Raw genomic sequence first — 27954 nt, forward strand, 5'->3', positions numbered from 1 at the left:
TCAACCATATAGTATAGAAATATGTTCCCTTCTACTTTTTCTTTATGAAATACTTTGATTTTATACATTTTAATCTGCCAATATTTTCCTTTGTGTATATTTTTCTCTTATCAAGCTAAGAAATGTCTCATTTCACTAAATAAATACATATTGAATATTTTCCCCATTAAAACTTAGATGTGATTCTTTTTACCTGTGAGGTATTTCTTTTCATGTATGATCTAAAGTGCTATTTCTCAAAAGTGTGATTCAGAGATCACCTGCATCAGAGGCATAAAGCTTTCTTATTAAACATGCAGACTCCTGAGTCAGAATCTCTGGGAGTAGGACCCGGGAGTATACATTTTCTGCAAACTCCTAAGATAATACTTGTTTTAGGGTCCTGTTTCTGCTGTAAGAAATTTCTGCAACTTTATGGCTTAAAACAATGCATTTAACCAATTTCTAAATCTGTAAGATGACTCAGAGACCTCATCTGGGCCAACTCTATTTCAGTTGTTAAAAACAAATGAAAAAGAGTTGCTGAAACAAAAAAAAACAAGAAAATTGGTAGTAAGCCCTATATTTGATCAGTAGCATATTGGCTAGGGACCTAAATATTGAAATGGGACTAAGATATATCAAGTCTAAAAATTTTCTGTGTATTTTTGGAAGATTATATAACCTTGTCTAGATTTTTTTTTATTTCTTTAGTCTTTGAATTTGTGAAAATAATTGAGGTAAACTACAAGAAAGTACTCCTGACTCAGAAAAATTATAATGTAAATAAAATGTGATATATTGCCTTTCATGCAGTTATTAATAAGATGATTAATTCTAAAAATAGAAGGCCTACAATATTAAAATCTGTATAAATTTTACATTGAGGTAGACTTTTAGATGCAGATGAGAAAAAAATCACTTTAATAACTGAGTTTGGCTTGGTTTTATCCTGTTGTGCCTTATACCCCTAGTGTTTATTTATCTTCTAATTGAAAGTTTGTACCTTTTGACTGCTTTCATCCATTTTCCCCTTCACCCACCCCTTGCCTCTGATAACCACAATAATCTCTTTTTCTGTGAGTGAGTTAGCTTTTCTGTTTTTGAAGTACAGTTGACATCCAACACTATGTTAGTTCCTGTTGCACAAACACAGTGATTTGGTATTTCTATACCTTTCAAAATAATCACCATAATAAGTCTAGTTATGATATGTCACCCTTTCAAAGATATTGCATAGTTACCAGCTGTCTTCCTTACACTGTTCATTTTATACCCATGACCTCTTTCTTTTCTTCCCCCATCCACTTCCACTTTGGCAACCACCTGTTTGTTCCCCTTGTCTCTGATTCTATTTGTTGTGTTTGTTTACTTGTTGATTCATTTTTTAGATTCCATATGTGAGTGAAATTATACGGAATTTGTCTTTCTCTGTCTTATTTATTTCACTTAGCGTGATACCCTTCTAGGTCCATCCATGTTGTTGCAATGACAGAATTTCATTCTTTTTTGTGGGTGAGTAATATTGCATTGTATATACCAGTCATATCTTGTTTACCCATTCATCTTTTGCTGGACATTTGGATTGCTTCCATGTTTTGGCTATTGTAAATAGCATGACAGTGAACATAGGGGTGCATGTATCTTTTCCAATTCGTGTTTTTGTTTTCTTTCAATAAATACCCAGGAGTTGAATTGGTAGATGATATTTTTAATCTTTTGAGGAATTTCCGTACTGTTTTCCATAGTGGCTATACCAATTTACTTTCCTACCAGCAGTGCATGAGGGTCCCCTTCTCTCCACATCCTTGCCAACACTTGTTTTATTTGTTGTCTTTTTGACAGTAGCCATTCTGATAGGTGTGCCAAATATGACTTTTTGCCAACTTCAAGATAATATCTGAGAGAGAAAAAGAGATATTCAAGAGTTCATAAAAAGTTGAAAGCCTCTTCCTTATATAATGGAGCTGAGATTTTAATCCATTTAGTTTTTCCTCCAGGACTCCCCACAACTATTTAAAGAAAACTTTTTGGACCATTTGACATAATTTTTTAATTGCATTGTAGAAAAATGAACTCCATATTTATTTTGGTATTTCTTAGACCTTATACAACTATAAAACCAAAATAATTTTGAAAAAGCTAAATTCAGGCCATCATCAAAAAGTCTACAAAAATAAATGCTGGAGAGAGTATGGAGAAAAGGGAACTCTCCCACACTGCAGGTGGGAAAGTAAATTAGTATAACCACTATGGAGAACAGTATGGAGGTTCCTTAAAAAATTGAGAGAGCCACTGTATGATCTAGCAATCCCACTCCTGGGCATTTATCTGGAGAAAACCATAATCTGAAAGGATACATGTACCCTCATGTTCATTGCAGCACTGTTTACAGTAGCCAAGACATGGAAGCAACCTAAACGTCCATCAACAGAAGAATGGATAAAGAAAGAAGATGTGGTACATATATACAGTGGAATATTACTTAGTCATAAAAAACGAAGTGATGCCGTTTTCAGCAACATAGAGATTATCATACCAAGTGAAGTAAGTCAAACAGGAGAAAGACAAATATATGATATCATTCATATGTGGAATCCAATTTTAAAAAGATACAAATGAATGTATTTACAAAACAAAAGCAGACTTAACTGATAGCAAAAACAACTTATGGTTACCAGAGGGGAAGCCTAGGGGAAAGGGATAAATCATGAGCTGGGGATGAACACATGCACACTACTGTATATAAGATAGATAACCAACAAGAACCTACTGTATAGCACAGGGAACTCTACCCAATATTCTGTGGTAACCTAATGAGAAAAGAATCGAAAGAATGAATATATGTATATGTATAACTGAATCACTTTGCTGTACACTTAAAACTAACAGAACATTGTAAATCAACTATACTCCAATAAAATTAAAATATTTTTTAAAAATAATAAATGGGGATAAAATTACAGAACCACTAAACTTTGTCATTGTGATGTATTACAAAGCTGTTGGTCAAAATGTGACTATCATGCTTGGTATTATGGGCCAAGTCCTTTTGAGTTGAACATGCCTACAGTACTATGGCTTGATATTTGCTTGTCCCATTTGACTCACTGTCAACTTTTGTTGGTTCCCCAGGCCACTGTTTTGTGGACTATAATAAGTCCACCTCTCTCCTTACCAGCCAAGAGCTATTCAAGTCATGCTATTTAAACACCAGCAAAACTATCAATGTAAGTTATAATTGTGCATATGAATATAACATTGAAATAAGAAAGCAATCCTTGATTATCATTGTCTACAATGTTCCACACTAGGTTTATGCTTTTTTTTTTTTTTTTTTGAGATTTTCATTGAAAATAAATCATGTGTTAAATTTGGAGAGAGAGTTGTCAGATCCCCAGAATGTCCACAGACTCCAGTCTGAGAACCAGTTCTACCCTGTTACATGTTACACATGGATACATGCAAATTCACAGCTACGACTGAAAACATAATTCCAGTGTAAAGCAGGTCCCTTGCTTTTCTAATGTCACCTCTGCTTTCTGTATATCCTACCTTGCCTAATATCCTCATTTTCTCCCTTTACTTAACCTCAAGTTTTCAACTAGAGCAGTGGTTTTCAGTCCTTGTTGCACATTAGAATTACATAGGGAGCTTTTATGCAAATATAATATCTAGTCTTGGATGTGTTTGAGTTTTGTTTCTGTTTTTTTGTTTGTTTGTTTTGTCCTATGCTTTTTTTTTTTTAAGTTTTCCAGTTTGTTCAATGTGTGACTGGGATTCAAAACCACAGGTTCTAGAACTATTGAAAATTTCTATCAAGATATTTTGGCTTATTAAGGAACAGTAAGGCTGTGTATTATATAATACTGCTTACTGTATGCCAGGCACTGTGTTGTTCAACACGTATTATTACCTCATTAAATCAGTGATGCTATGAAATTGGTATTAGCTCCACTTTTCAGGAAGGTAAAGTTTAAAGAGACAAATTAGGTTCCCTTGGGCTCCATTATTAGCAGCAGAATGGGGATTCAGATTGTCTGTTAATCATTATCTTAACCACAACACTATAAATATTCAGTCTTATTTCACCCTTTTATTACAATATAGATTTACTTTAACCAATCCCTGTTAAATGCACACTTTGATGAATGCATTTTTACTTTGAGTAGTTTACATATTTTGACTAAAAATGTGTAAGCATGAAGTATGAATGCAGTTCATATGAACACCTGTAGCTATAGTTCTTTCTTTTTTACCCTATTCCATTAAGAAATTTGTTGGATAAATAATTTCATTTTCCAAGTTTGGATTTCTTTTCAAAAGAGGATGAAAAGCATTCAGTTACCTTACTTTGTTTTCAAGTCTGTTAAGAAATACTGCATTTGAATTACATTCTGATTAAACTTATAATTTTAGGGTTACCATATTTGGTTGATTTTAACACATTTTCTATATTTTACATCTTTGAAATCAGAAATAAATTTGTTCTTACACTTTGATGGCCCTCTGTAGTTAAATTGGCAGATTATTCTTTGTTAATGAAAGATAAAATAGTTATATGTCTTAAAATTAATGACATCTTGGATTTGATGAATTAACAATTGTGGTTATATATGAATGACTGTTCCATATATAATCTGCGTATTTTGGGAGGTAAAACAGTGTGATATATTCTCAGTATTGTGAAGATTAAATAAGATAAAATAATCATCACAGCATCTGGCACATAGTAAGAGCTTAGGAAATGTCAGCTGTTGTTAAAACATTGTAAATATTAGTGTTATAACTGCATGATGGCTCCACAGCTACAGAGCAGAGAAAGGTGTCCAGCAGCCTTCAGTTTATAAGTGAAAGAAATTAACTGTTCTTTCAGTTATTTCCTGTAGACAGGTTCTTTTATAAACAAATCTGACTGGCATTAAATTGACATTTCCAAGAATGCTGAAAACCACCATTATACAATATACTCTGCTGTACTGCTCATTATGGACTCATTCTGGCATATTCTCAAAATACAGAATTGAATATAGATATTCACTAGTCTAGTCCAGGGGAATTTTGTCCAAGAAATGCAGCACCAGAGATTATGAGAAACAAGATTTTTGTCAGTAGACTTTGAGTATGTCAGTTTTTATAAGAGCTGTGCTTCCCTCAGTCACACAACAGTTTTTTTTTTACCTGTAATACAAGTTAAACAGCAAATAATTGTTGCAGAAGTAATATTTCTCTCTTCTTTCAGTAACTCACACTTATTTTTCAGGCCCTGAAGACTTTTAAGTATATTCACACCTATCAGACATTAAAGTGCTTAATATAAAACATGTTGTTATTGTTTAGTCACTCAGTTGTGTCCGACTCTTTGCAGCCCCATGGACTGCAGCACACCAGGCTTCCCTGTCCTTCACCATCTCACAGAGCTTGCTCAAACTCATGTCCATTGAGTCGGTGATGCCACTCAACCATCTCATCCTCTGTCTTCCCCTTCTCCTGCCTTCAATCTTTCCCAGCATCAGGATCTTTTATAATGAGTCATCTCTTCGCATCAGGTGGCCAGAGTATTGGAGCTTCAGCTTCAGCATCAGTCCTTCTATATAAAAAATAAATTAAATTATATTAATTTAAGTTTGTACAGAATGTCCTTTTTTTTTTTTTGGTCCTAGGAGGTAAAAACTCACCTGAGCTTTGATCATTTTCTTTCTTGCTTGTGACGTTGTTTCAATTATTTTTTTTCTATAGTGTATGTTTCCTAAAGGAAACTTCTTAAGTACAATTTTGGGATAATTGAACAGATTATTTTCATTATTGATTTTTATTTTTTAAATCTGCAGAAAGCAAAAGAGAATATTTTCCTGAAATTGTATAAAGGGAAATTTTTTTAATTAATAAACTTTCTTTAGAAAGAGTTTTTAGATTCTCAGCAGAACTATGAGCACAAAGTGCCATATACACACTATTACCCACACATGCACAACTTCCTCTATTGTGGATACCCCATGACGTGGTGGTACGTTTGTTAGTGAATCTACATTGGTACATCATCATCAAAAGTCTATGTTAGGGTTCACTCTTGCTGAATATATATATTTATTTGCTGAATTCTATAATTATATTTTTTCTTTACTCCTCTCTCTTGAGCTCGCCTTCTGTGCCCTACTCTCCTTTGTCTGATACTCTGCCCTGTGACTCTAGCTGCCTAACCTCCCTTTCCGGGAACTTCGTTCTGTTGTCCTTTACTCAGGGAGACTGCTGGATTCTGTCTGCCTTCTCCTCTCTCCTGGAAACTTTCTCCTTTCTTCAGCCTGGAAACTCTCCAGGTATTAAAGCTGGGCAGTTGTAGGACTCACCTGTTTATTTTTCTCTCAGAGATCACTGTCTTGCACTGTCTGTTGTCCAATACCTGGAAACGATTGTTTGTATTTTGTTGTGGTTCAGGCGTGTAGGTAAATCAAGTCCCTGTTATTCCATTTCGACTGGAAATAGCCTAATGACTACCAAAACCAAACCAGTCATGTTACCCATCCTACCAGCCTTGTGGAAGAATTCATAAAATGGGTGAATATAGAAATGAGTCATTTCTCTCCAGTATGTTCCTTGATGGCAAGGTAAGGGTTTTGGTGAAGTCTTGCTCTCCTCCTGTGTACAGAGACACAACCCAAGTAAAGGGGAAAAGTACCTTTCTCCCCTAACACTTAGCATTATTATTATTTACATAAAGAAATTGAGTGACATGTCTCAACTTGCCCAGGACTGTCCTCACTAGATCCTGCCGTCTTCTTTGTGAAAACAGTAAAATCAGATTCTGCAGTGAATGTTTTACTTTTGCAGTTGTGAGAGTTATTAAAGGTTAATTTGTTTTCAGATCTTTACATGAATTTTTTTACTTTGGCCATCAGTTATGTTGTCTATAACCTCATTTCAATGAGGTTTGCTTTTGAAGGTTAAATAATCACTGAAATTTAATTTGATAATTCCTACCACAGCAAGGGGCTTCCCTTGTGGCTCAGCTGGTAAAGAATCTGCCGACAAGGTAGGAGACCTGGGTTCCATCCCTGGGTTGGGAAGATCCCTGGAGAAGGGAAAAGCTACCCACTCCAGTATTCTGGCCTGGAGAATTCCATGGACTGTAGAGTCCATGGGGTTGCAAAGAGTTAGACACAACTGAGCAACTTTCACTTTCACTTCACCATAGCAAGGTATGCCAGAGATCAAAGGGCAGAGTCTTTTTCTTTCTCAGAAATTTCTCAGAGAATTATTATTTTAACTTGCCTACAGTTACTCAGTATTTGAATTTACCTCTGTTTGATATAACGTCAGTGTTTACCTCCCAGTTAGGCCACATTTTAGAACCATCACAGTTCTATAGAAGAATATAAAAGTTTAATATTTTAGGTTTAAGATGAGTTATAATTTGGCATCTATGTGTCCCTTAGAAAAATTATCTTTTGAGATCATTTGTCTAAAGCCAACAGAAAAATCATTATAAGCAATATGATTGTCAAACAAATCATCTCTACTCTTACAGTCAATAAATAGCTCTACTCTTACTCAGTTTGTTTTTCCTTTTATATTTCCCCTTCTTATTTCCCTGTTTTCTCTTTCCTCTTTGTCTATTTTCTATCCCTGTCCCTTTCCTCCCCTTTTTTTTCTGTTTATTTTGATCACAATTCTTAGTTACTTACCCTTCTGTTCTTTTCTGATTATTTTCTATAAGAATTCCCTTATCTCCACAGAAATTACTGTGGTTGAATTGGTAAGGAGCCAGAAGGGGAATGTGGATGGCACTCGTATATAGAGGTTTCGTGTAGTTGGGAATTCAGATTGTAAAAGAAATAATGTTTGTTGCGACAGCCAATTATAGTCCTCTGGGAAGAGAGTCGCCTTGCAGAATTGTGTGAAGTACAACCTTTACCTTTCTTGGCTTCTGATGAACTCTTTTTACTCTTCTGTGTTAGAAAATATCTATTTGTTAACAACTGGGTAAAAATTCAATAATAAGTAGTTGCATAATTAGATTGAGGTTTTTTTTTTTTAATGAGCTCACCAATTGCTTTACTACTGTAAAGAGTAGTTTCTTTTGTGTTATACCTTTAGAGCACTTTTAGTTAGAAATTATTTTGATGGAAGATGTGTAAATACTAATCATAAATGCCTTATTTCTTTGTTATGCAAGCTTTTAATCTATAATATAATCATATGAGCAGTTTAAATGACATAAAATGTATGCTTTAAGTTTTACTGTAGCCTATGATAGTGTTTTGGAAACTATATAGCATTGTATTTTTTTATTACTGTAGTTTATTTAATAGTTATGGTAAACAAATTCAAATTGGTAGGTAGTTGCTATTTTATATTATGTGATATTTGCAAAGGTGGGAAAAGAGATAGTACTTATTATTTGACTGTAAATAACTTAGGGAACAGAGGAGCTTAGGATGGGCTGAGTTCTGAGTAAATAGGCTTGTCCTACCTCACATCAAAGGAGCATCTTGTATGCTTCCAGAGTTCTCTTATGTTCTTTAGTTTTAGAACTAGAACTATTTGACTTTTAACTTTTAGATCCTTGTATCAAGAAGTTCATAGTGCTTTAGAAAATACTGTTAATCTTAAAATATCTTAAGAATGATGGAATGAATATCTTATATTGATTTTGTTCACAATAATTAAAATTTTGTGTGTGTGTGTATACACACACATATATATGAAAGTTGCACAACACCAGTTGTGAGCCTAATAAAATGTCTACAAACATGAACAGCTTTAGAAAAATTTAAGAAACATTTTAGAGCATTGAAAATAATTGAAAGTCCAAATTGTCACTTAACAAATCACTAAATCTGCTCTTCTTTAGCGCATTTCCATTGGTTAGTTCTGCTGATTATTAACAATAGAGAATTAGTGATTAGAGAATTAACCAAGGCTTTTTCCTTTGGTTTCTGTGAAATTTGGTGTGATGTATGTGTAAGATCAGACCCTCAAAATTACCTGCTGTCAGCATTTTAGAGAATACACTATCAAATGGGAGAAATGGCTGTCAAATTGGAATTTAGGAAATAAATTCTCATGAGATATTGATTGGTCCCAGGAAATAACTTGAAATAATCATTTTGGTTGTGTATGTGTGTGTGTTTTAACAACTCTTTGCTGAATGTCAGTGTGAATAAGTTAAATTCTGTCTTTTAAAAAACATAGTAAAATAAAAGTTAAAAGAGCTTCTTGTGCATTGCCTGATGTTTTGACACCTTCAGTCTGTCGTTTGTTACAGAGCTAATAATCTGAGCTCCTTTGTCCTATAAAACCTGAATTCTTCAGAGTTTAATCTACTTTAATCAAACTTGGCCATACTTCACATACTTCAGTCTATAATCTTTGATCTACACCTGAGATCTTACTTATTAGTTAAATAACAATGCTTAATTGTTTTTCATTATGCTTATGTATTCATTGAGCATCTTCTGTATACCAGGCACTGTCCTGACAGTGAAGTTCGCTCAGCCGTGTCTGACTGTTTGTGACCCCGTGGACTATACCATCCATGGAATTCTCCAGGCCAGAATACTGGAGTGGTAGCTTTTCCCTTCTCCAGGGATCTTCCCAACCCAGGGGTCGAACCGAGGTCTCCCACATTGCGGGCGGATTCTTTACCGGCTGAGCCACAAGGGAAGCCCAAGTATACTGGAGTGGGTAGCCTACCCCTTCTCCAGGGGATCTTCCTGACCCAGGAATCAAACCAGGGTCTACTGCATTGCAGGCAGATTCTTTACCAACTGAGCTATCAGGGAAGCCCACTGTCCTAGACACTGGTAATAGAATAATGGCTGTGTTAGACCTGGTTCCTGCATGCCTGGATTTTATGATCTAATTAGAGACAAATAGCCATTAGAACAGTAAGAACACCTGAATCTTATGAGAGGATTTCCCTTTGCATCTACTTCCCATCTGAGTTGAAATTTCACTGCAATCAGGTGCTAGAAAAAAGTTGGCAGATTTTCAACTTCTCCATTGGAAAATACACAGTTTGTAACAATGTACTCCTTAGTTAAGGCTTTTAAACCCTGCTTATCTTCCGGCTTTGGTTTTCCAACTCATTTACAACTCTTCTTTTGCAGCTTTCAAAATACCAGGTTTAGTTTGGGTAGCCATTGCATATAGGAATCCCTATAGATATAATAGATATTGAGGACACAATCCTCATGTCTCAGTGCATGATCAAAGAACTAAAGAAAATTCTGTTAGAATTACAGGAGAGTAACCATGTAAACAGGGAAGTCCAGTGAAAATTCAAAGGGAAATAGATTGGGAATTAGACATCAAGATGTTTTACAATAAGGACTAGAATCAACATTCAGAGGCTGGATAACCAGTACAGAATGAGCAGTAAGAATGACCTTGATACTAACAAATACGTGAGTCTGACTCTCTGTTCATGATTCTTTCCTGAGCTAGAATTGGATTTGGACTAACTGGGGGTGGGGGGGGCGTAGAGTTTAGGTAGGCATACTGGATGAAACTTGGAAATAAGTCCTCAAGTTTTTAATGTTTTATATGCACAGGAGATCTTAGTTTAAGGCCTTACTTTAACATTATATTGCTCTGTGTGTCCGAACTGTCACTTCTATGAAGTCTAATTTCTTCATCTGTAGATTAACTAAAATTAATAGTGTTCCTTTGAGTTTTTAAACTGAATTATATACAAAAGCCAAGACTCTCCCCTCTCCACTCCTGCCCCACTTTTTAACTTATCCCCTATTGTCTTGCCCACAGAAGCTGTTCATTTTTCTTTGATGATAAAGGGACCAAGCTTGGTTGTAATTAACTGTAAGTGCTTTTGAATGCACAAAACAGAACATTGAAACATTTTATTTATAAGTAGATGTAGTTGTACAGTTTTGCCAAGCATAATAAAGATAATGTTTCTAAGTGGGGTAGCCTCTTGCTCTTTCTCGAACCACACGATCCAGACCTTTTCCATGATACTTTAATTGAGAAACCTTTAAATTAGAAAGACACAAAGAAAGAAAGGAATAATTGTCCAGATTCTTTTAATACCAGGAATCCTTGAATATATGTCTCTCTGAGGGACTTTCTGTGCCCTGAGTAGGTAGGGTAACTTCTACTCTAAAAATGAGTCATTTTTTGTGTGAAGTGAAAAATAAGAATGAACTTTCATAGTTGAGAATTATTAGAAACTACTGGTAGTGTAAAGTGGGCTCTTAGAGATGGTTCTCTACTGATAATATTTGTGACCTTGGCAAATGATTTTACAAATTTAGTTTTCTCATCTGTAAAGTGAGAGAAAGACCCACGTCATCGCATTTATTTTTATCTTAAGTTTAAGAAGCCATATGGTGCACTCTATGTACCAGGCAATATTCAGAATATTTTACAAATAGCAATGCAGTCCTTTTAACTACCCTCTGAAGGTCAGTACTGTTATTATTGCCATCTAATAGATTTTTTAAAAGCTAAGACAAAGAGAGGTACAAGAGGTATAACCTGTGCAAAACCAGCCATCAAGTAGCAGAACTGTCTTCCTGATCTAAGAGTTCATGTTCTTAACTACTACTTTGTGCTACTTAATGAGAATTAAGATGAGGAAGCACTTGATAAAATCACAGCTCAAGATGATAGAGATCATCTTTGTCTAATTGAGTGTTTGGATTATGTGGCAGTTAAAATTTGTAGCTAAATTCAAAGAGCTAGATTATTATAAAAACATACACATGACTTTGTTTTTCTGATAGAACCTCAGAATATTAATTGCCGTAATCATAATCTTGAATTTTGGTGGTTGCTGTATAATGTATATGTACAGCAGAAATATTTGGTTGAATTTAAACTACACACAAGTCTAGAAAGTTGTTTTTAAAAGTCAGTCTGTGATAAGTTAGTTTACAGATCACTTGCCTTTTTCAGAATAGAATGCTGAGGATCAGTTTAAGCTTTGTTCTTGGCTAACAAAAACAAAGCATATTTTTGTATCTGAAGGTACTCTTCTTCTAGTGAAAATATTTATGTCACTAGTATTAATAAAATAATAGTGTACATATAAAGTTGCTTTCATTTATAGCCACAGCCTCTATTTTTTGCACTTGTCATTAAAGTTAACTTTGTCCTTTATTTTCTTCTTAAAGATTTCTCATAGTGTATAAATCAAGTTGCACTAGGAATGGAAAAACTTAGATTCTGGTGTGCAGCAGTATACATACAATTTTGAGAAAAAGGCAGTTAATGTCTTTTTACCTTTTTTCATTTGAAAGTAAGGTAGATTAGGCTACATAATTTCTAAGATCTTTTACAATTCTAACTTAAAACAGAGACACTCAATACATACCTACGAGATTGGAGCATGTAAATGAGAAGCTGAGAATATTTCAGAGTATGTAGAACCTCACTCATTAGGAAATAAACATCTATAGAATATTAAATATATTTTTATAAAGAAATGGATGGGTTACTATAACTTTGGAAGTTCTTACAGTTTGGGAGAGGGTTGGCTCGAGTTAGCAGTACAGTCTGTGTATGGAACAGAGTGAAATATACACAGGTGGAGGTGAAATTTATGACCTTAGGATTGCGTGCCATTACCCTGAAGTAACCATTTGTGGCGTAATGGCTTACATAAGTTCTGGGGAAGAATACCAAGTAAGTGAAAGATCAGTGTGGAAATGAGTTAGGAAAGGACTCTTGTAGGAAAAAAGGAGTCAGGAAAGTTCTTCAGAAAACTTGAGGCATATTTAATAGATAAAAGAGAAAAGGTGGTAGCACCAGGTAAGAGATGAGTATAGACAGTAGTTTGGATCGAACAGGGTTACACATAGGGAGCAGTAAAAGAAGAGATTAAGAACCAGAGGTGGAGTTTTAAGCAGGCTCGCGTTGGTTTATAACTTCTGGAGGCAGTGTTCATATCAGAATCTGGCAGTGCACATCCAGAGTAGTTGGCTCTGTATGGTGGCCCTGGCCCTGGTGTCAGGCTTATGCGTTTACACTGGGTTTAATAGGCAGTTAGGGAGCCAGTAAAACAAACAAAAAACAAACAGAAAAATGTTGAGCTGAGAGGAATGTGGTGGAATGGCTTTTGAGGAAGATTAATCTGCATCAGTGTGCAATACAAACAAGGGCCTAGAGTCGTAGACCATAGCTAGGAGACTGGTGTAAATAATAAGAATCTAACTTGGTAACTGTTTTCAGGTTGAAAAGGAAGGTTTAATTTCAAGAGACATTTGAAGAACAAATTAGTAAAATTCAGTTACTGGATTTTAGGCCCTGAAGAGGGAGAATCTCCTGCCCCTGTATCAAAGACTTAGAAGGGAACTTCTTTTATTCTCTTTTGGGATTTGGAGACAATTTTGTATGAGTGAAGATTCTACATGTATAGTACTTATATTGTGATACATGAATCGTCATTGTGTTAAGAGGGGACTAGGCAAGTAGGCTTTTGTGTTTATCATCTGTACCCTGCAGAATAATTGACAATATATGCCACATCTATCTAATCTTCCATCATCACCATCTATTGACATCACTATTGTCAAAGTCACCAATGACTTCCTTAATGTCAAATCCAGTGGTCATTTCTTTGTTTATGTTTTATTAGACCTCACTACTGTTTGAGACAGTTGACCACACCCTCCATGAAACATTTTTTTTTTCCTGGAATTTCCATGATACCATACTGGACATATACCAGCTTCTTTTGCTTGTTCATCATCTTCTACCAGATCTCTACTTGTTAGAGTGCCTCAGGCCTTTGTCATGAATTCTCACTATGTGCTTCTAGGTGATTCTTCATTCTAAATGCTGTCCAAGTGCCAGTGTTTCCCAAAACTGTATCTCTAACCTTGGAAAAAAACAACCTCCTAACTAGTATACCTACTCTGATTCTTTTTCCCTTATTTTGTTATTAACGTATCTGTCAGGGCGATCATTTTTAAATGTAGATCAGATCATGTCATTTCTCTAGTTAACACCGTCCAGCAGCTTCCCACTGCGTTTAGGATAAAATCTAATTTCCTTTCCCTAGCTTCAAAATACTGTATGATGTAGTCCCTGACCACCATTCTTTTCTTTTTTTTTTTTTAATTGGACGATAATTACATTATTGTGATGGTTTTTGCCGTACATCGACATGAATCAGCCACGGGTGTACATGTGTCCCCCATCCTGAACCTCCCCCCACCTCTCTCCCCACCCCATCCCTCTGGGTTGTCCCAGAGCACTCTCTGAGTGCTCTACTTCATGCATCGAACTTGCACTGCCCTGATCACCATTCTAAACTATCATTCCTACCACTTGTCCTCTCTGCTACTACCATTCCATCCTTACTCACCTTCTTTTAGTTCCTGGGACAGTATTGCTTATTCCTACCTTAGACTCTTTGCTCAGAGTGCTCTTTCTCCCAGTTTTTTAATGGTTTGTTCCTTGTTTGGACCTTGGCTTAAATGTTAGCTGCTGAGAAAAGCCATCCCTCAACAGTCAGTATAAAGCATTCACGTAATTCCTGTCAGTTTTTGCAATATAGTATAGCAGCTAATACCATCTTCATACCCACATACTGGCTATATCAACTGAGCCCAGTTCTCTAAGCATAACCTCTTCTAAATCTTAACACCCTTTCTCAGATTCATCCATATGTTTTTCATATTATCAATATAAGGTACTCTGTTTAGTTCAGTTCAGTCGCTCAGTCATGTCAGACTCTTTGTGACCCCATGAATCGCAGCACGCCTCCCGGAGTTTACTCAAACTCATGTCCATCGAGTTGGTATGCCATCCAACCATCTCATCCTCTGTCATCCCCTTCTCCTCCTGTCCCCAATCCCTCCCAGCATCAGGGTCTTTTCCAATGAGTCACCTCTTGGCGTGAGGTGGCCAAAGTATTGGAGTTTCAGCTTCAGCATCAGTCCTTCCAATGAACACCCAGGCTTGATCTCCTTTAGGATGGACTGGTTGGATCCCCTTGCAGTCCAAGGGACTCTCGAGTCTTTTCCAACACCACAGTTCAAAAACATCAATTTTTTGGTGCTCAGCTTTCTTCACAGTCCAGCTCTCACATCCATACATGACCACTGGAAAAACCATAGTCTTGACTAGATGGACCTTTGTTGGCAAAGTAATGTCTTTGCTTTTTAGTATGCTATCTAGGTTGGTCATAACTTTCCTTCCAAGGAGTAAGCGTCTTTTAATTTCATGGCTGCAGTCACCATCTTGCAGTGATTTTGGAGCCCAAAAAAATAAAGTCTGACACTGCTTCCACTGTTTCCCCATCTACTTGCCATGAAGTGATGGGACCAGATGGTATGATCTTAGGTTTCTGAATGTTGAGCTTTAAGCCAGCTTTTTCACTCTCCTCTTTAATCTTCATCAAGAGGCTTTTTAGTTCCTCTTCACTTTCTGCCATAAGGGTGCTGTCATCTGCCTATCTGAGGTTATTGATATTTCTCCCAGCAATCTTGATTCCAGTTTGTGCTTCTTCCAGCCCAAAGTACTAGTTCTTACCTAATTTAAAAATTTTGCTTTTAAAGAGAAAAAAAGAAAGAAAACAAAGCAGAAAAGTATTTGAAACTGCTAAGTTCTAATTTCAACACCAGAACCAGTATGCCATTATCTATGTCTGTTGTTACAAATTCCTCTACTAAGTAACCACACTATTAATATGATATACTTAGCAGGGGTTTTACAAAACAATAACTAATTAATTAATGTACACGACACTATGTAATTCTTTTATTTGCATATTATTTTCAGCTAGTAGGTTTTATCTTTTATCTAATGGCAGTCAGAGACTAGAAATTTATTTAAAATTTAGTTTGACTGTTTGCTTTGTAAGAATCTATGCACGTGTGCATATGTAATCCCACAAACACATGATCATAACGTTCTTTTGAGAGTTGTGTTTTCACTTATGTTGTGGACAATCTTTCCTTGTCAAAAGTAGGTCTATATCATTATTTTAGGTAAAACTTTACCACAGTGCCTTTTTTTGGACATTTAGATTGATTACATTTTTTGACTGGTATAAACATTTTAATTAATAAATGCCCTTCGACATTTAGCTCTGTGTACTTGTTCTGTTATTTCTTTGGAATAAATTCATGGGGGACTGTTTATTCGTATTACCAGATTGTTCACTATGTGTTTGAAAGGAGTGATTTTGAGAGAAACTTTCTTTTTAGCAGTCCCGCAGGTGTTCTCGTGCTTCATTTTATTCCATATACGAGGGCTGTGAAATCTACCACCTTGGCAGACTTTAGAAGTAAACTTAACTGCATAGACAGCAGCCCAGTGATAGGAAGGCCATTCTGCTCCCATTTCCTTTGGACAGAGCTTTGAAATACTCTAGATTTTTTTTTAAATCAAGGATTCAGACACCACCATTAAGTGTTTATGGTAAGTTCTGGTTCAGAGGGACTCCAGCCACGTCCTCCCAAGAAGGAAATGGTGGTTCTGGCCTCTCCTCTGGGGTTTTTATGAAGTACTTCAGAGTAGAGATTCATAGACTCTCAAGGTTGAAAGAACCAATGGATGTTTAATTCAGCTACCACTTGACAGCTAAATCCCTTCAGCTACACCCAGACAATTGTTTATCGGTTTGTCTGTGAGCGTCCTTAGTGATGAAGAATTTATTTCCCAGGTTAGCCTGTTTCATCTGTGGATCATTCTGATTGTTTAAGATTTTCCCAATGGGAAAATTATTCACTTCTTTGTTGGAGAGAACAGATGAAGAACTTTTAAGATGGCTGAACTCCAGAACTAGAAGAGAGGGCCACTAAAAGGGAGCCAGCCTGGTCACGGCTTCTATTCAGGTTGTGGTGTGAGCAGTGTCCTCATTGAGGTCTTGTGGGGAGAGGGACTCTAGAACTATGTTTTAATTGATTAACTTCTATTCTCTAATGATCTGTCATTGATAGCCTGTGAAAATTTATGACAACCTTTCTGTTCAAAGTTATTTTTTTTTTCCATTTATTTTTATTAGTTCAAAGTTATGTTTTAAATCAATTCATCTCTTAAAAAAAAAAGGCTAGTAGGTAAGCCTTTGCAGCCCATGTTTGTCTATGTTTGAAACACTTTTTGTTTTTATAAAAGTAAATTGTTTACAGAGACCCCCAAAATTATACCTTATTTCTGGGATAATCTATGTCCTTAAGGTAGCAAGTCATATCTAATGAATTTTCTTTAATATGTCATAAAGTTTCCCAGTTCATTAGTCATATTCTTTATTACAGTAAACTCTACTGTATGGCAGAGGTTTTAGAAATTGAAATTATCAAAATTTTAATAATGCAACTTTTCTAATGACTACTGTGATTTAGTATTATTTGTTAATATTCAGATACCCATAAGTTTTTCCTGACAAGTTCCTAAAGGCTGTTATGTTATCACATGCATTTAGCTAGTGTTTTATGTGTTTCATGATAACTATTGTTAGTCCATATTATTCCTTGCAGTATTTTTGTAATAGTTACATAGATAACTAATAGGAAACTACTGTCATCTCTAATCTTTTTTCATATAGATATTTAATACCCTGGCTAAATTCAGTAAACCTTCCAAAGGATTGCAGACTCCAGTCATGGTTTTGGAGTTTTTTTAGTTTGCTATTTGAGGAGGTAATGACCAAAACAACCAATTTCAGTCAAATATTAAATTATTCTAAAATGCTAGCAGTTTGGTTTTTATCACTTTAAACTTAATAATTTCTAGCATGTGAGTAAGCCATATCCTACTAGGCTTGTTTTTTGTTATTGTTGTTTGTCTTACAGTAGGTCCTTATTGATTATCTATTTTAAATACAGCAGTGTATGCATGTTAATCCAAAACTCCCAATCTGTCCCTCTCCCCCTGCCTTCCTCCTTGTTAACCATAAATTCATTCTCTTAAGTCTATGAATCTGTTTCTGTTTTGTAAATAAGTTCATTTGTATTATTTTTTTGGATTTCATATATGTGATGTCATATGATATTTGTCTTTCTCTGACTTACTTTGCTTAGTATCAAAATCTCTAGGTCCATTCATTTTGCCACAAGTGGCATTATTTAATTTTTTTTGGACTGAGTAATATTCCATTGTATATATGCACTACATCTTCTTTATCCATTTGGAAGATGAATTATAATTTTAAAAATAGTATCAGATATATATGAGACATTACTTAGGCTGTGGACCATCCTTAGTACTCACATGGAGTAGTTGACATCTTGGCATCACTCAGCATTTCGTAGCTTAGGAACAACTGTTCTGACACAATTTTTAGCTCTCCAAGATTACCCCACAGTGTGAGAGAGGGAAAATGATGAGCCAAGAGAAATTTTCTGGGAGCTAAAATCATGCCATGTTGCCAGCCCATGGCAAAGCTGAGCTAGTCTTGAAAACCCACAGAACCATCAGAGAAAAAAGGATGAATGGATTTCTTTTTACATCTTTTGATTCCCTCTGCAGGACATCATGATTTAATTCACTGTGTCTGAGGAGACCACAGGAGACCCTTGGCTTATGACCTAATTGGTTCCTGAAGGAAAAATGAAAGTTCAGACCTCTCTTTTATCCCCAGTTGGCACAGTATTATAAATTATGGTCCTTTTCCTGGAAACAAACCCTGTATCACAACTATTCCAAAATATATTATTAAAATTATGTTGAATGTATATTATTTGTGTTTATATTTTTACAAATATATATTAAAGTATATAAAAGCAGAGTTTGTAGTCACAATAAAAGAAAGCATGTTTGGGGTAGTTAGGGACTCAGGATTCTGGAACCAGACTTAGGTAGGTTCAAATATCAACTTTGCAGCTTCCTAGCAGGGTGATCTTGGGCAGTTATTTAATCTCTCTATGCTTTGGTTATCTGTAAAAATGGTGGTAATAGTCCCCACCTTCTAGAAGTGCTCTGAGGATTAAATAAGTTAATGTATAGAAAGTAGGGAGAATTGACAGTGCCTGACAATGTCACTAAGTGTTGACTGCTATTTTATATGTTGTAAATGCTCATTTTAGGGAAACTTTTCAGAATGGTCTTAAAATACCAGCTCAATCAAGTTGGCTCTCAAGGTTCCTTCTTTTCCTGATAAGACGTTCCTGAGTCTAGATGTAGATGCTTATCATCATACCCCGCTCAAGGCTATTCACAATCAGGCTCCAGTGTTGCCTTTTCTATACTTCTTTTGTACAAATGCTCCCCTCAAGTTGTACTTTCTCTTTCCTGGTTCAGCCCAACATCTGCCTCTTTGGCAAAATTTTACCAGTGTTATCTGAACTTCTTTGGAATTTATTGTGTGCTTCAATGTTCCACTGTTTTAAAAATCATCTCTAAGTCAAACCGTTTGAGACTAGTAGCTATATGCAGTACAACTTTGTGTTCCCTTGTCATCTACTTCAGGATGTGCTTAGTCACTTGTGTGCTAAGTTGCTTCAGTCATGGTAAACTCTTTGTGAACCTAAGAACTGTTGTCCACCAGGCTCCCCTGTCCATGGGATTCTACAGGCAAGAATACTGGAGTGAGTTGCCATGCCATTCTCCAGGGGATCTTCCCGACCCAGGGATCAAACCCAAGTCTCATATCTCCTGCATCAGCAGGCGGGTTCTTTACCACTAGCATCACATCTTCCTGACCCAGGGATCAAACCTCTGTCTCCTGCGTCTCCTGCATTACAGGCGTGTGTGTCACCTATATGGACTGTTTAACTGGCAGAGATAAGAGAAAGCAGCCTTTTTAAGACTGTACTATAAATTGAATTTTGTGTGTGCATGTACACATGCATGCATGTCCAATCTGCATTGCAGGTTAACAGTTTTGAAAACTAACTGTATTTTTAAAATTGGAGGGCTTGTGAGAAATTTAAAGTTAATATAACTAAATGAAACATTTGCAGGTTAGATTGTTTGGAACAGCATAGGAACCAAAAAACATCACACTTCATATATTGCAATCAGGCCTGCATCTCCTGTTGGATAATTATGAAATGTCTTCCTCTGAAACTACTACTACTATGTAGCAAAGAAAAAGAAGAACCCTGTGGCTGTGACTGTCCACATCACTGAATTAGGGCTATAAGAACTAGGAACTAGTTAAGGAATGGGAAAGGGAGAGAAAGGAAAAAACATACTTTTGGATCTGCTTATTTTCTAATATTTAATAATAGTAATAAAACATCTTACCTAAAAATATATGATATAATAAGACATTTTAACCTTTTGGCTGTTGGCAAAGTTTTCTTCATAAAAGCCATTATATTTGACACCCAAAATATTATCATTAAGGATTTTTTGTTGTATTCAATCACTCAGTTGTGTCCGACTCTGTGACCTCATAGACTGCAGCACATCAGGCTTCTCTGTCTTGCACCGTCTCTGGAGATTGTTCACACTCATGTCCATTGAGTTGGTGATGCCATCAAACCTACTCATCCTCTGTCATACGCTTCTCTTCCTGCCTTCAATTGTTCCCAGCATCAAGGTCTTTTCTAATGAGTCAGCTCTTCATATCAGGTAGCCAAAGTATTGGAGTTTCAGCTTCAGCATCAGTCCTTCCAATAAATATTCAGGACTGATTTCCTTTAGAATTGACTGGTTGGATCTCCTTGAAGTCCAAGGGACTCTCAGGAGTCTTCTCCAACACCACAGTTCAAAAGCATCATTTACTCAGTGCTCAGCCTTCTTTATGATCCAACTCTCACATCCATACATGACTACTGGAAAAACCACAGCTTTGACTAGATGGACCTTTGTTGGCAAAGTAGTGTCTCTGCTTTTTAATATGCTGTCTAGGTTGGTCATAACTTTCCTTCCAAGGATCATGCATCTTTTAATTTCATGGCTGCAGTCCCCATCTGCAGAGGTTTTGGAGCCCAAGAAAATAAAGTCTCTCACTGTTTCCATTGTTTCCTCATCTATTAGCCATGAAGTGATGGGACTGGATGCCCTGATCTTCATTTTTTGAATGTTGAGTTTTAAGCCAGCTTTTTCACTCTCCTCTTTAATCTTCATCAAGAGGCTTTTTAGTTCCTCTTTGCTTTCTGCCATAAGGGTGGTGTCATCTGCATATCTGAGGTTATTGATATTTCTCCCAGCCATCTTGATTCCAGCTCGTGCTTCATCCATCCCTACACTTAGCATGATATACTCTGCATATAAGTTAAATAAACAAGTGACAATATACAGCCTTGATGTACCCCTTCCCAATCTGGAGCCAGTTCATTGTTCCATGTCTTGTTCTAACTGTTGTTTCTTGATCTGCATACAGGTTTCTCAGGAGGCAAGTGAGGTGGTCTGGTATCCTACCATCCCTCTGAGAATTTTCCACAATTTGCCGTTATCTACAGAAAGGCTTTATCACAGTCAATAAAGCAGAAGTAGATGTTTCTCTGGAATTCTCTTGCTTTTTCTATTCCTTGATATTAAATATTTTAATTGAAGTTTACATAAAATAATTTTATGCCATAATTGCCTTGTTTTTACTCTTTTTTCACTCTTTGTTCAGTTCAGTCACTTGGTTGTGTCCAACTCTTTGTGACCCCATGGACTGCAGCATGCCAGGCCTCCCTGCCCATCACCAACTGCCAGAGTTTACTCAAACTCATGTCCATTGAGTCGGTGATGCCATCCAACCATGTCATCCTCTGTCATCCCCTTCTCCTCACACCTTCAGTCTTTCCCAGCTTCAGGGTCTTTTCAAATAAGTCAGCTCTTCACATCAGGTGGACAAGTATTGGAGTTTCAACTTCAATATCAGTACTTCCAATGAATATTCAGGACTGATTTCCTTTAGGATGGACTGGTTGGATCTCCTTGCAGTCTAAGGAACTCTCAAGAGCCTTCTCCAGCACCACAGTTCAAAAGCATCAATTCTTCAGCACTCGTCTTTCTTTATGGTCCAACTCTCACATCCATATATGACTACTGGAAGAACCACAGCTTTGACTAGACGGACCTTTGTTGGCAAAGTAATGTCTGTGCTTTTTATTGGGCTATCTTGCTTGTTCATAACTTTTCTTCCAAGGAGCAAGTGTCTTTTAATTTCATGGCTATAGTCACCATCTGCAGTGATTTTGGAGCCCAAAAATATAAAGTCAGCCACTGTTTCCCCATCTACTTGCCGTGAAGTGATGGGACCAGATGACACAGTCTTAGTTTTCTGAATGTTGAGTTTTAAGTCAACTTTTTCACTCTTTCACTTTAATCTAGAAGCTCTTTAGTTCTTCCTCGCTTTCTGCCCTAAGCATGGTGTCATCTGCATATCTGAAGTTATTGATATTTCTCCCGGCAATCTTGATTCCAGCTTGTGTTTCATCCAGCCCAGCATTTCTCATGATGTACTCTGAATAAAAGTTAAATAAGCAGGGTGACAATATACAGCCTTGACATACTCCTTTCCCAGTTTGGAACCGGTCTGTTGTTCCATGTCCAGTTCTAACTGTGGCTTCTTGACCTGCATACACATTTCTCAGGAGGCAGGTGAAATGGTCTGGTATTCTCATCTCCTGAAGAATTTTCCACAGTTTGTTGTGATCCACACAGTCAAAGGCTTTGGCACAGTCAGTAAAGCAGAAATAGATGTTTTTCTGGAACTCTCTTGCTTTTTCTTTGAGCCAACGGATGTTGGCAATTTGATCTCTAGTTCCTCTGGCTTTTCTAAATCCAGCTTGAACATCTGAAAGTTCACAGTTCACGTACTGTAGAAGCCTGGCTTGGAGAATTTTGAGCATTACTTTACTAGTGTGTGAGATGAGTGCAATTGTGCAGTAGTTTGAGCATTCTTTGGCATTGCCTTTCTTTGGGATTGGAATGAAAACTGATCTTTTCCAGTCCTGTGGCCACTGCTGAGTTTTCCAAATTTGCTGGCATATTGAGTGCAGCACTTTCACAACATCATCTTTTAGGACTTGAAATAGCTTCACTCTTTGTTAGTGGATATAATTGAATTTGGGCTATGGTATTTTTTTTTGTAGACATTAAAAAATGAATTCTTGTCAAGGATACCTTAAAGCAAGGACCCATCTTTCTTTCTTTCTTTCTTTTAATACTAGATACTCTGGATGAATATTTTGAGTATGATGCAGAGGAGTTCTTGGTCTCTCTGGCCTTGTTAATAACAGAAGGACGAACACCTGAATGTTCTGTTAAAGGTCGAACAGAAAGTTTCCATTGTCCTCCAGCACAGTCCTGTTACCCAATAACTACAAAACATGAATGTAGTGACAAGCTGGCCCAGGTGAGAATTGTGTGTTGAATGTGTTTTATTATCTGCCTTTTATATAAATTAGTTTAAATTTTGTCATCACCTTTATTACAATTATAACATTCACATTTAACCATAAAATTGGCTACAACATAAAGAAAAAGTATAGTACGTAGCTTTTCCATCAGCAGGTAAGTGTGCAGCCAATTTCATACCTTTGTCCACACACATCAGATTTAAGATGATCCTTGTTAACTATGAATTAGATTTCCTTAGTTTTAGTCTCAGCCCTAGTTCATCAACTTTGTGTTCTTGTTTATTTATTAGATTTATGTTCATTATTATTTTCCCCACGTTAATGGGAGGATGCTTTTTGCTGTCATTAACGTTTCTATATAATACTGTTAAAAATACTTATTTTGGTATGTAGCGTATAATTTGCTGTAAAGATATTTCTGCCAGTTAGTTTTTTAAATGTAGTCCAAAATTTTAAACTTCTAAAATCTTGTCTATTTTGAGTGTTTAATGAAAATGGACTTTTAATATTTTAAATTAAAAATATTAATTTTTAATATTTTAATATTTTGCTCTTAGAATGAATCTTTCGTCTATAACTAATGATATCATTGACAGATGAGACAAGGCCGGGCCATCTTGAGGCCTGTCAGACGTTGTGCATGGCAGTTATTTTTCCACAAAATAGAGCAAAGATATCCTCCCACAAGAAAATTGGCATCATAATTGTTGTTAGCTACTAATCCCCACACTCTGGAGTTAATAGTGCTGATGCATTGTTTAATGAGGAAACCTAAATAGACAGACAAGCCTGAGCAAAGCCCTTGAATAGGTGACTCATTTTCATACAGATGCTTTACAGTTTTACTTTTTGAACTGAAATATAAAATTGGATGGGCTATTGAGCCGTTTTGCTTATCTCCATCTTCTCCAAGTGTCGCCAAGCCAGACGAACTAGGTCTGAGGTCGCATTGTTGTGGAAGAATAACCTTCCAATCATGGTGGAAGTGATGCTACTACCAGACTGCTGCTACAGTGATGATGGGCCCACCACCGAAGGAATTGATCTGAATGATCCTGCTATTAAACAAGATGTGTTATTATTAGAAAGATGGATATTGGAGCCAGTTCCTCGACAGTAAGTTGAACTGAGTTACTTTAATAATATGTCTTTGAATCTCTCTATTTATGTATTAAAATTTACCTATTTTGTACTTCTGTGACTTCAAGTGACACTCGTAAATGTACTCCCACACTCTTGAAAACACATATCCTGAGTGATGTATTTACCAGTTTCTTTCTAAAATTCAGTCATTTTATACTTGCTGACATTTAGATGATGCTTTTTGACTTTCCTTAGGAATGGTGATCGATTTATTGAAGAGAAGACTCTCCTGTTGGCTGTCCGCTCATTTGTGTTTTTTTCTCAATTAAGTGCTTGGCTGAGTGTTTCTCATGGTGCTACTCCACGAAATATTCTTTACAGGTATGTCTAGGGCAGAAAAAGAACCATGCATATTTAGCTACAGTGGTTAACTGCTGAATGGTGTTTGACCTTTTAAGCAGTTTATTTCCTTCATTTCTAAATGTAATTGGATAATATTTACTCAAGTTTTTCTCAAAGCAAGTTAGAGAAATTTAGATATGATATGACTCAAGATGAGTTTTGCTTCTTAGGTTAAATTTGGTGTAGATTTGTTTTCAGAGAACTGTTAAGCTTACTTTATAGAACCAACAATGAATTCATACCACCATTATAAATAAAGTGGAAAAACTTTCTGGGCTGCTGAATTTTCACAATGGTAAACCTACTTACTTTTTAGATCTTGAAAACTGTAAACACACAAGCTGCTGAACAGCTGTCTTAACTGTCTCTTTAGGCAGGTAGCCATGAGAGAGAGAGTATCTCTAAATCACCTCACAGAAAGCATATAATTATAATAGAATTAACTGAATTCATTTATTTAGTAGCAAATGGAAAGTTCCTTTTTTCTGTTTTAACAACTAATTTTGAATTACAGTATTTTTTAGTGCTTTACTACTATAGTGTTCTTAAAAAGAAGATTGTCTGTATTGCAGGCATAGTCTATTTATGTTGGTTTTGTTAGAGTGACATGCGTGGTAAAGTAGATTAAAATCTCAATAGTAACTAATGCAAACAAAGGTAAGTATATGACTGTTTAAAGTTTTAAAAATAATATATAATAATGATATGTTTTATAATCCATTGATTCCATTTTTTTCTGTGTGATTCTAGAATCAGTGCTGCTGATGTAGACCTACAGTGGAATTTCTCACAGACTCCAATTGAACATGTGTTTCCTGTTCCCAATGTTTCTCACAATGTGGCCTTGAAAGTCAGCGTTCAGTCCCTGCCCAGACAATCTAATTATCCAGTTTTGACCTGTAGTATTCACACTAATATTGGCCTTTATGAGAAAAGAATTCAAGAACATGAACTTAAAACCCATCAGCACCGAAATTCTACAGAAGCAGATCACTGTAGTACAGACAGTTCACAGCGTGTTTGCAGCAAACAAACTTGGACCATGGCACCTGAAAGCATAATATTACATGCAAAAAATGGCACAACTCCAGAATATAATGCAGCTGTCAAAAATGTCAAGCTTTATCCAGGCACTGGCAGTAAATCTGACTATGGAACATCTCAAGGCAATATTTTGGGCTTCAGTAGTATAGGAGAGAAAAAGTCACATGAAACATCAGTGAGAACTTTCAAATCATTTTCAGTGGCTGATTCCAGTGACTCTAGTCGCCAGAGTTCCTGGCAGTCAGTTGGTGAGACTAATCCTTTAATAGGCTGTTTAATTCAGGAGCGGCAAGAAGTTATCGCAAGAATAGCTCACCATTTGATTCATTGTGATCCAAGTACTTCCCATGTTTCTGGACATCCACTTACTATACAAGAATCTAGTTCACTTAATTCAAAACTTTTCCGTGTTTCACAAGAAAATGAAAGTGTAAGAAGATGTAAAGAAACATTCTCTGTCTCTTTTGGCAGTCCAGAGTTCACCTCTTCAGAAGACACCAGTGAAGGGAAGATTCGAGTAAAACCAGAAACTCCTCAAAATGACACTTGCATCTCTAATGGTCTTCATTCTCGTCAGTCTATTGGTGAGACTAATCCTTTGATAAGCTCTTTACTCCAAGAACGGCAAGATATCATTGCAAGGATTGCTCAACACTTGGAGCATATTGATCCAATGGCATCTCACATGCCCCGGCAATCATTCAATATGCAGGACTCCAGTTCAGTTCCTTCTAAAGTATTTAGGAGTTCCTTTGAAGACAAAAATTTATTGAAGAAAAACAAGGATGACACCTCTGTTTCCATTTCTAATACAAAATTTTCCTTGTTAGATGACATCAGTGAAGGGAAAAACTTAATATCTAACAAATATTTTGGTTCTTTTAATTGCAACAGTAAAGTCAAGCCTTCTTTGCAACCTCAAACAAGAAGAAATCTGTATAAGGACAATCCTAGTGAAATCCGAAGTACATTTCAGGAGACACAGAACAAAGCTACTGGTTTAATGACCCCTTTGAATATATCTCACTGCAGAGAAAATAACTTCGATTTGACAATCAGGTTAGAAAACACACCTTCTGAGTGTCAATTTGAGAAGCAAGAAATTAGTGATGAAATTGATAAAGAGCATTCAAATTGTAACAGTATTGACCAACAGATTTGCACAAATAAGTATAAGGACAAAATAATAAATGAAATTTACAATCCAGAATCTTTTAACAGTCGCCAGTGTGATAATTCAAAAAAAAATGACTTGAAAGTAAAAGTTACTGTGTTGGAATTGTCTGGATATCTGAGTAAACATGAAAATGAGTGCTCAAATAAAGACCCAAAAAGGCCTAAGCCATGTGAACAAAACACTCAACTTAATAGTATAGAAAATTATCTCATTAAAGATAGTGAAGGTTTCAAATGCAAAAAGCTAGACCAATTAAGAAGTGAACAGGATAAGAAAGAAGATCCAATTGATGAAAACTCTCAAAACTCTTCTCAGAGAAGGAATTTAAAAGATTGTTTGTCCACATGTGAACAACTGAAAAATAAAGAAGTGTTGGTAAGTAATATCTAACATTTCGAATATAATCCTCAAATATTTGTTATGGTTTGAATTTTGTTTACAGAAGATCTTGTTATAAAGGTCCAAAGTACCGTTGTCTATAGAGCAGACTGCTACAGAACTAGTATTAACATCTTCATAAATAAACCACCCACTTAAGAGCAAATGCTAGGTAAATTCTTCCTTTTGCCCTTTTTTGTTTATTTCAATACTGGGAACAGTTGCTGGAGAGTAAAAAGGAGTCAGAAATGAAACTTGTATCATTAGCTTAATGTGTTATTTGTTAGCAACTCTGGCCCATTATGAGCAGAGTGCCCATTGTGTTATGCCTCTGCTCAGCTAAGGAATATCTAGTGAAATCACTGACCTGTGATTCAAAATACCTACATTCCAGTCCAGACAGATTTGGTCCTTGAGTGAAGCTAAATAAATCACTCACTTCTAAAACTTCCAGTTTCCTCAATTTTAAAGTAAGAATGATGAATCTCTTTTGCTTTTAGTTGTGGTAATAATTAAATTGTAGATTTTTAAACATTTTTTAAACTTTTAATTTACTACATAAATCAGACATACTTAAGTTAGTTCCATTTTATTTGTCCACCAAACCATTTTTTAACTTTAGAAAATTATTATTAGGCTTAAATTTCCTTTGTTTCTCTAAAAAGCATTACAAATTTA

At 36.0% G+C, this 27954-nt stretch overlaps 1 protein-coding gene across 6 annotated transcripts in view; it reads left to right on the forward strand.

Moving 5' to 3' along the window:
* Positions 1–27954, forward strand: part of ATOSA (atos homolog A) — an 84072-nt gene that overhangs the window by 36634 nt on the left and 19484 nt on the right. For all 6 annotated transcript variants that reach the window (XR_002313831.2, XR_002313830.2, XR_002313829.2 and 3 more), the window contains 4 exons: positions 23004–23188; positions 24106–24308; positions 24531–24656; positions 25428–27273. Coding sequence is in view for 3 of the 6 variants with exons in the window: in XM_020893251.2 (XP_020748910.2) it covers positions 23004–23188; positions 24106–24308; positions 24531–24656; positions 25428–27273 (2360 nt within the window). In the remaining 3 variants the exon portion in view is untranslated. The remainder of the gene's footprint in view (positions 1–23003; positions 23189–24105; positions 24309–24530; positions 24657–25427; positions 27274–27954) is intronic.

The sequence above is a fragment of the Odocoileus virginianus genome, chromosome 6 (assembly GCF_023699985.2).
Source record: "Odocoileus virginianus isolate 20LAN1187 ecotype Illinois chromosome 6, Ovbor_1.2, whole genome shotgun sequence".
Lineage (NCBI taxonomy): Eukaryota > Metazoa > Chordata > Mammalia > Artiodactyla > Cervidae > Odocoileus > Odocoileus virginianus.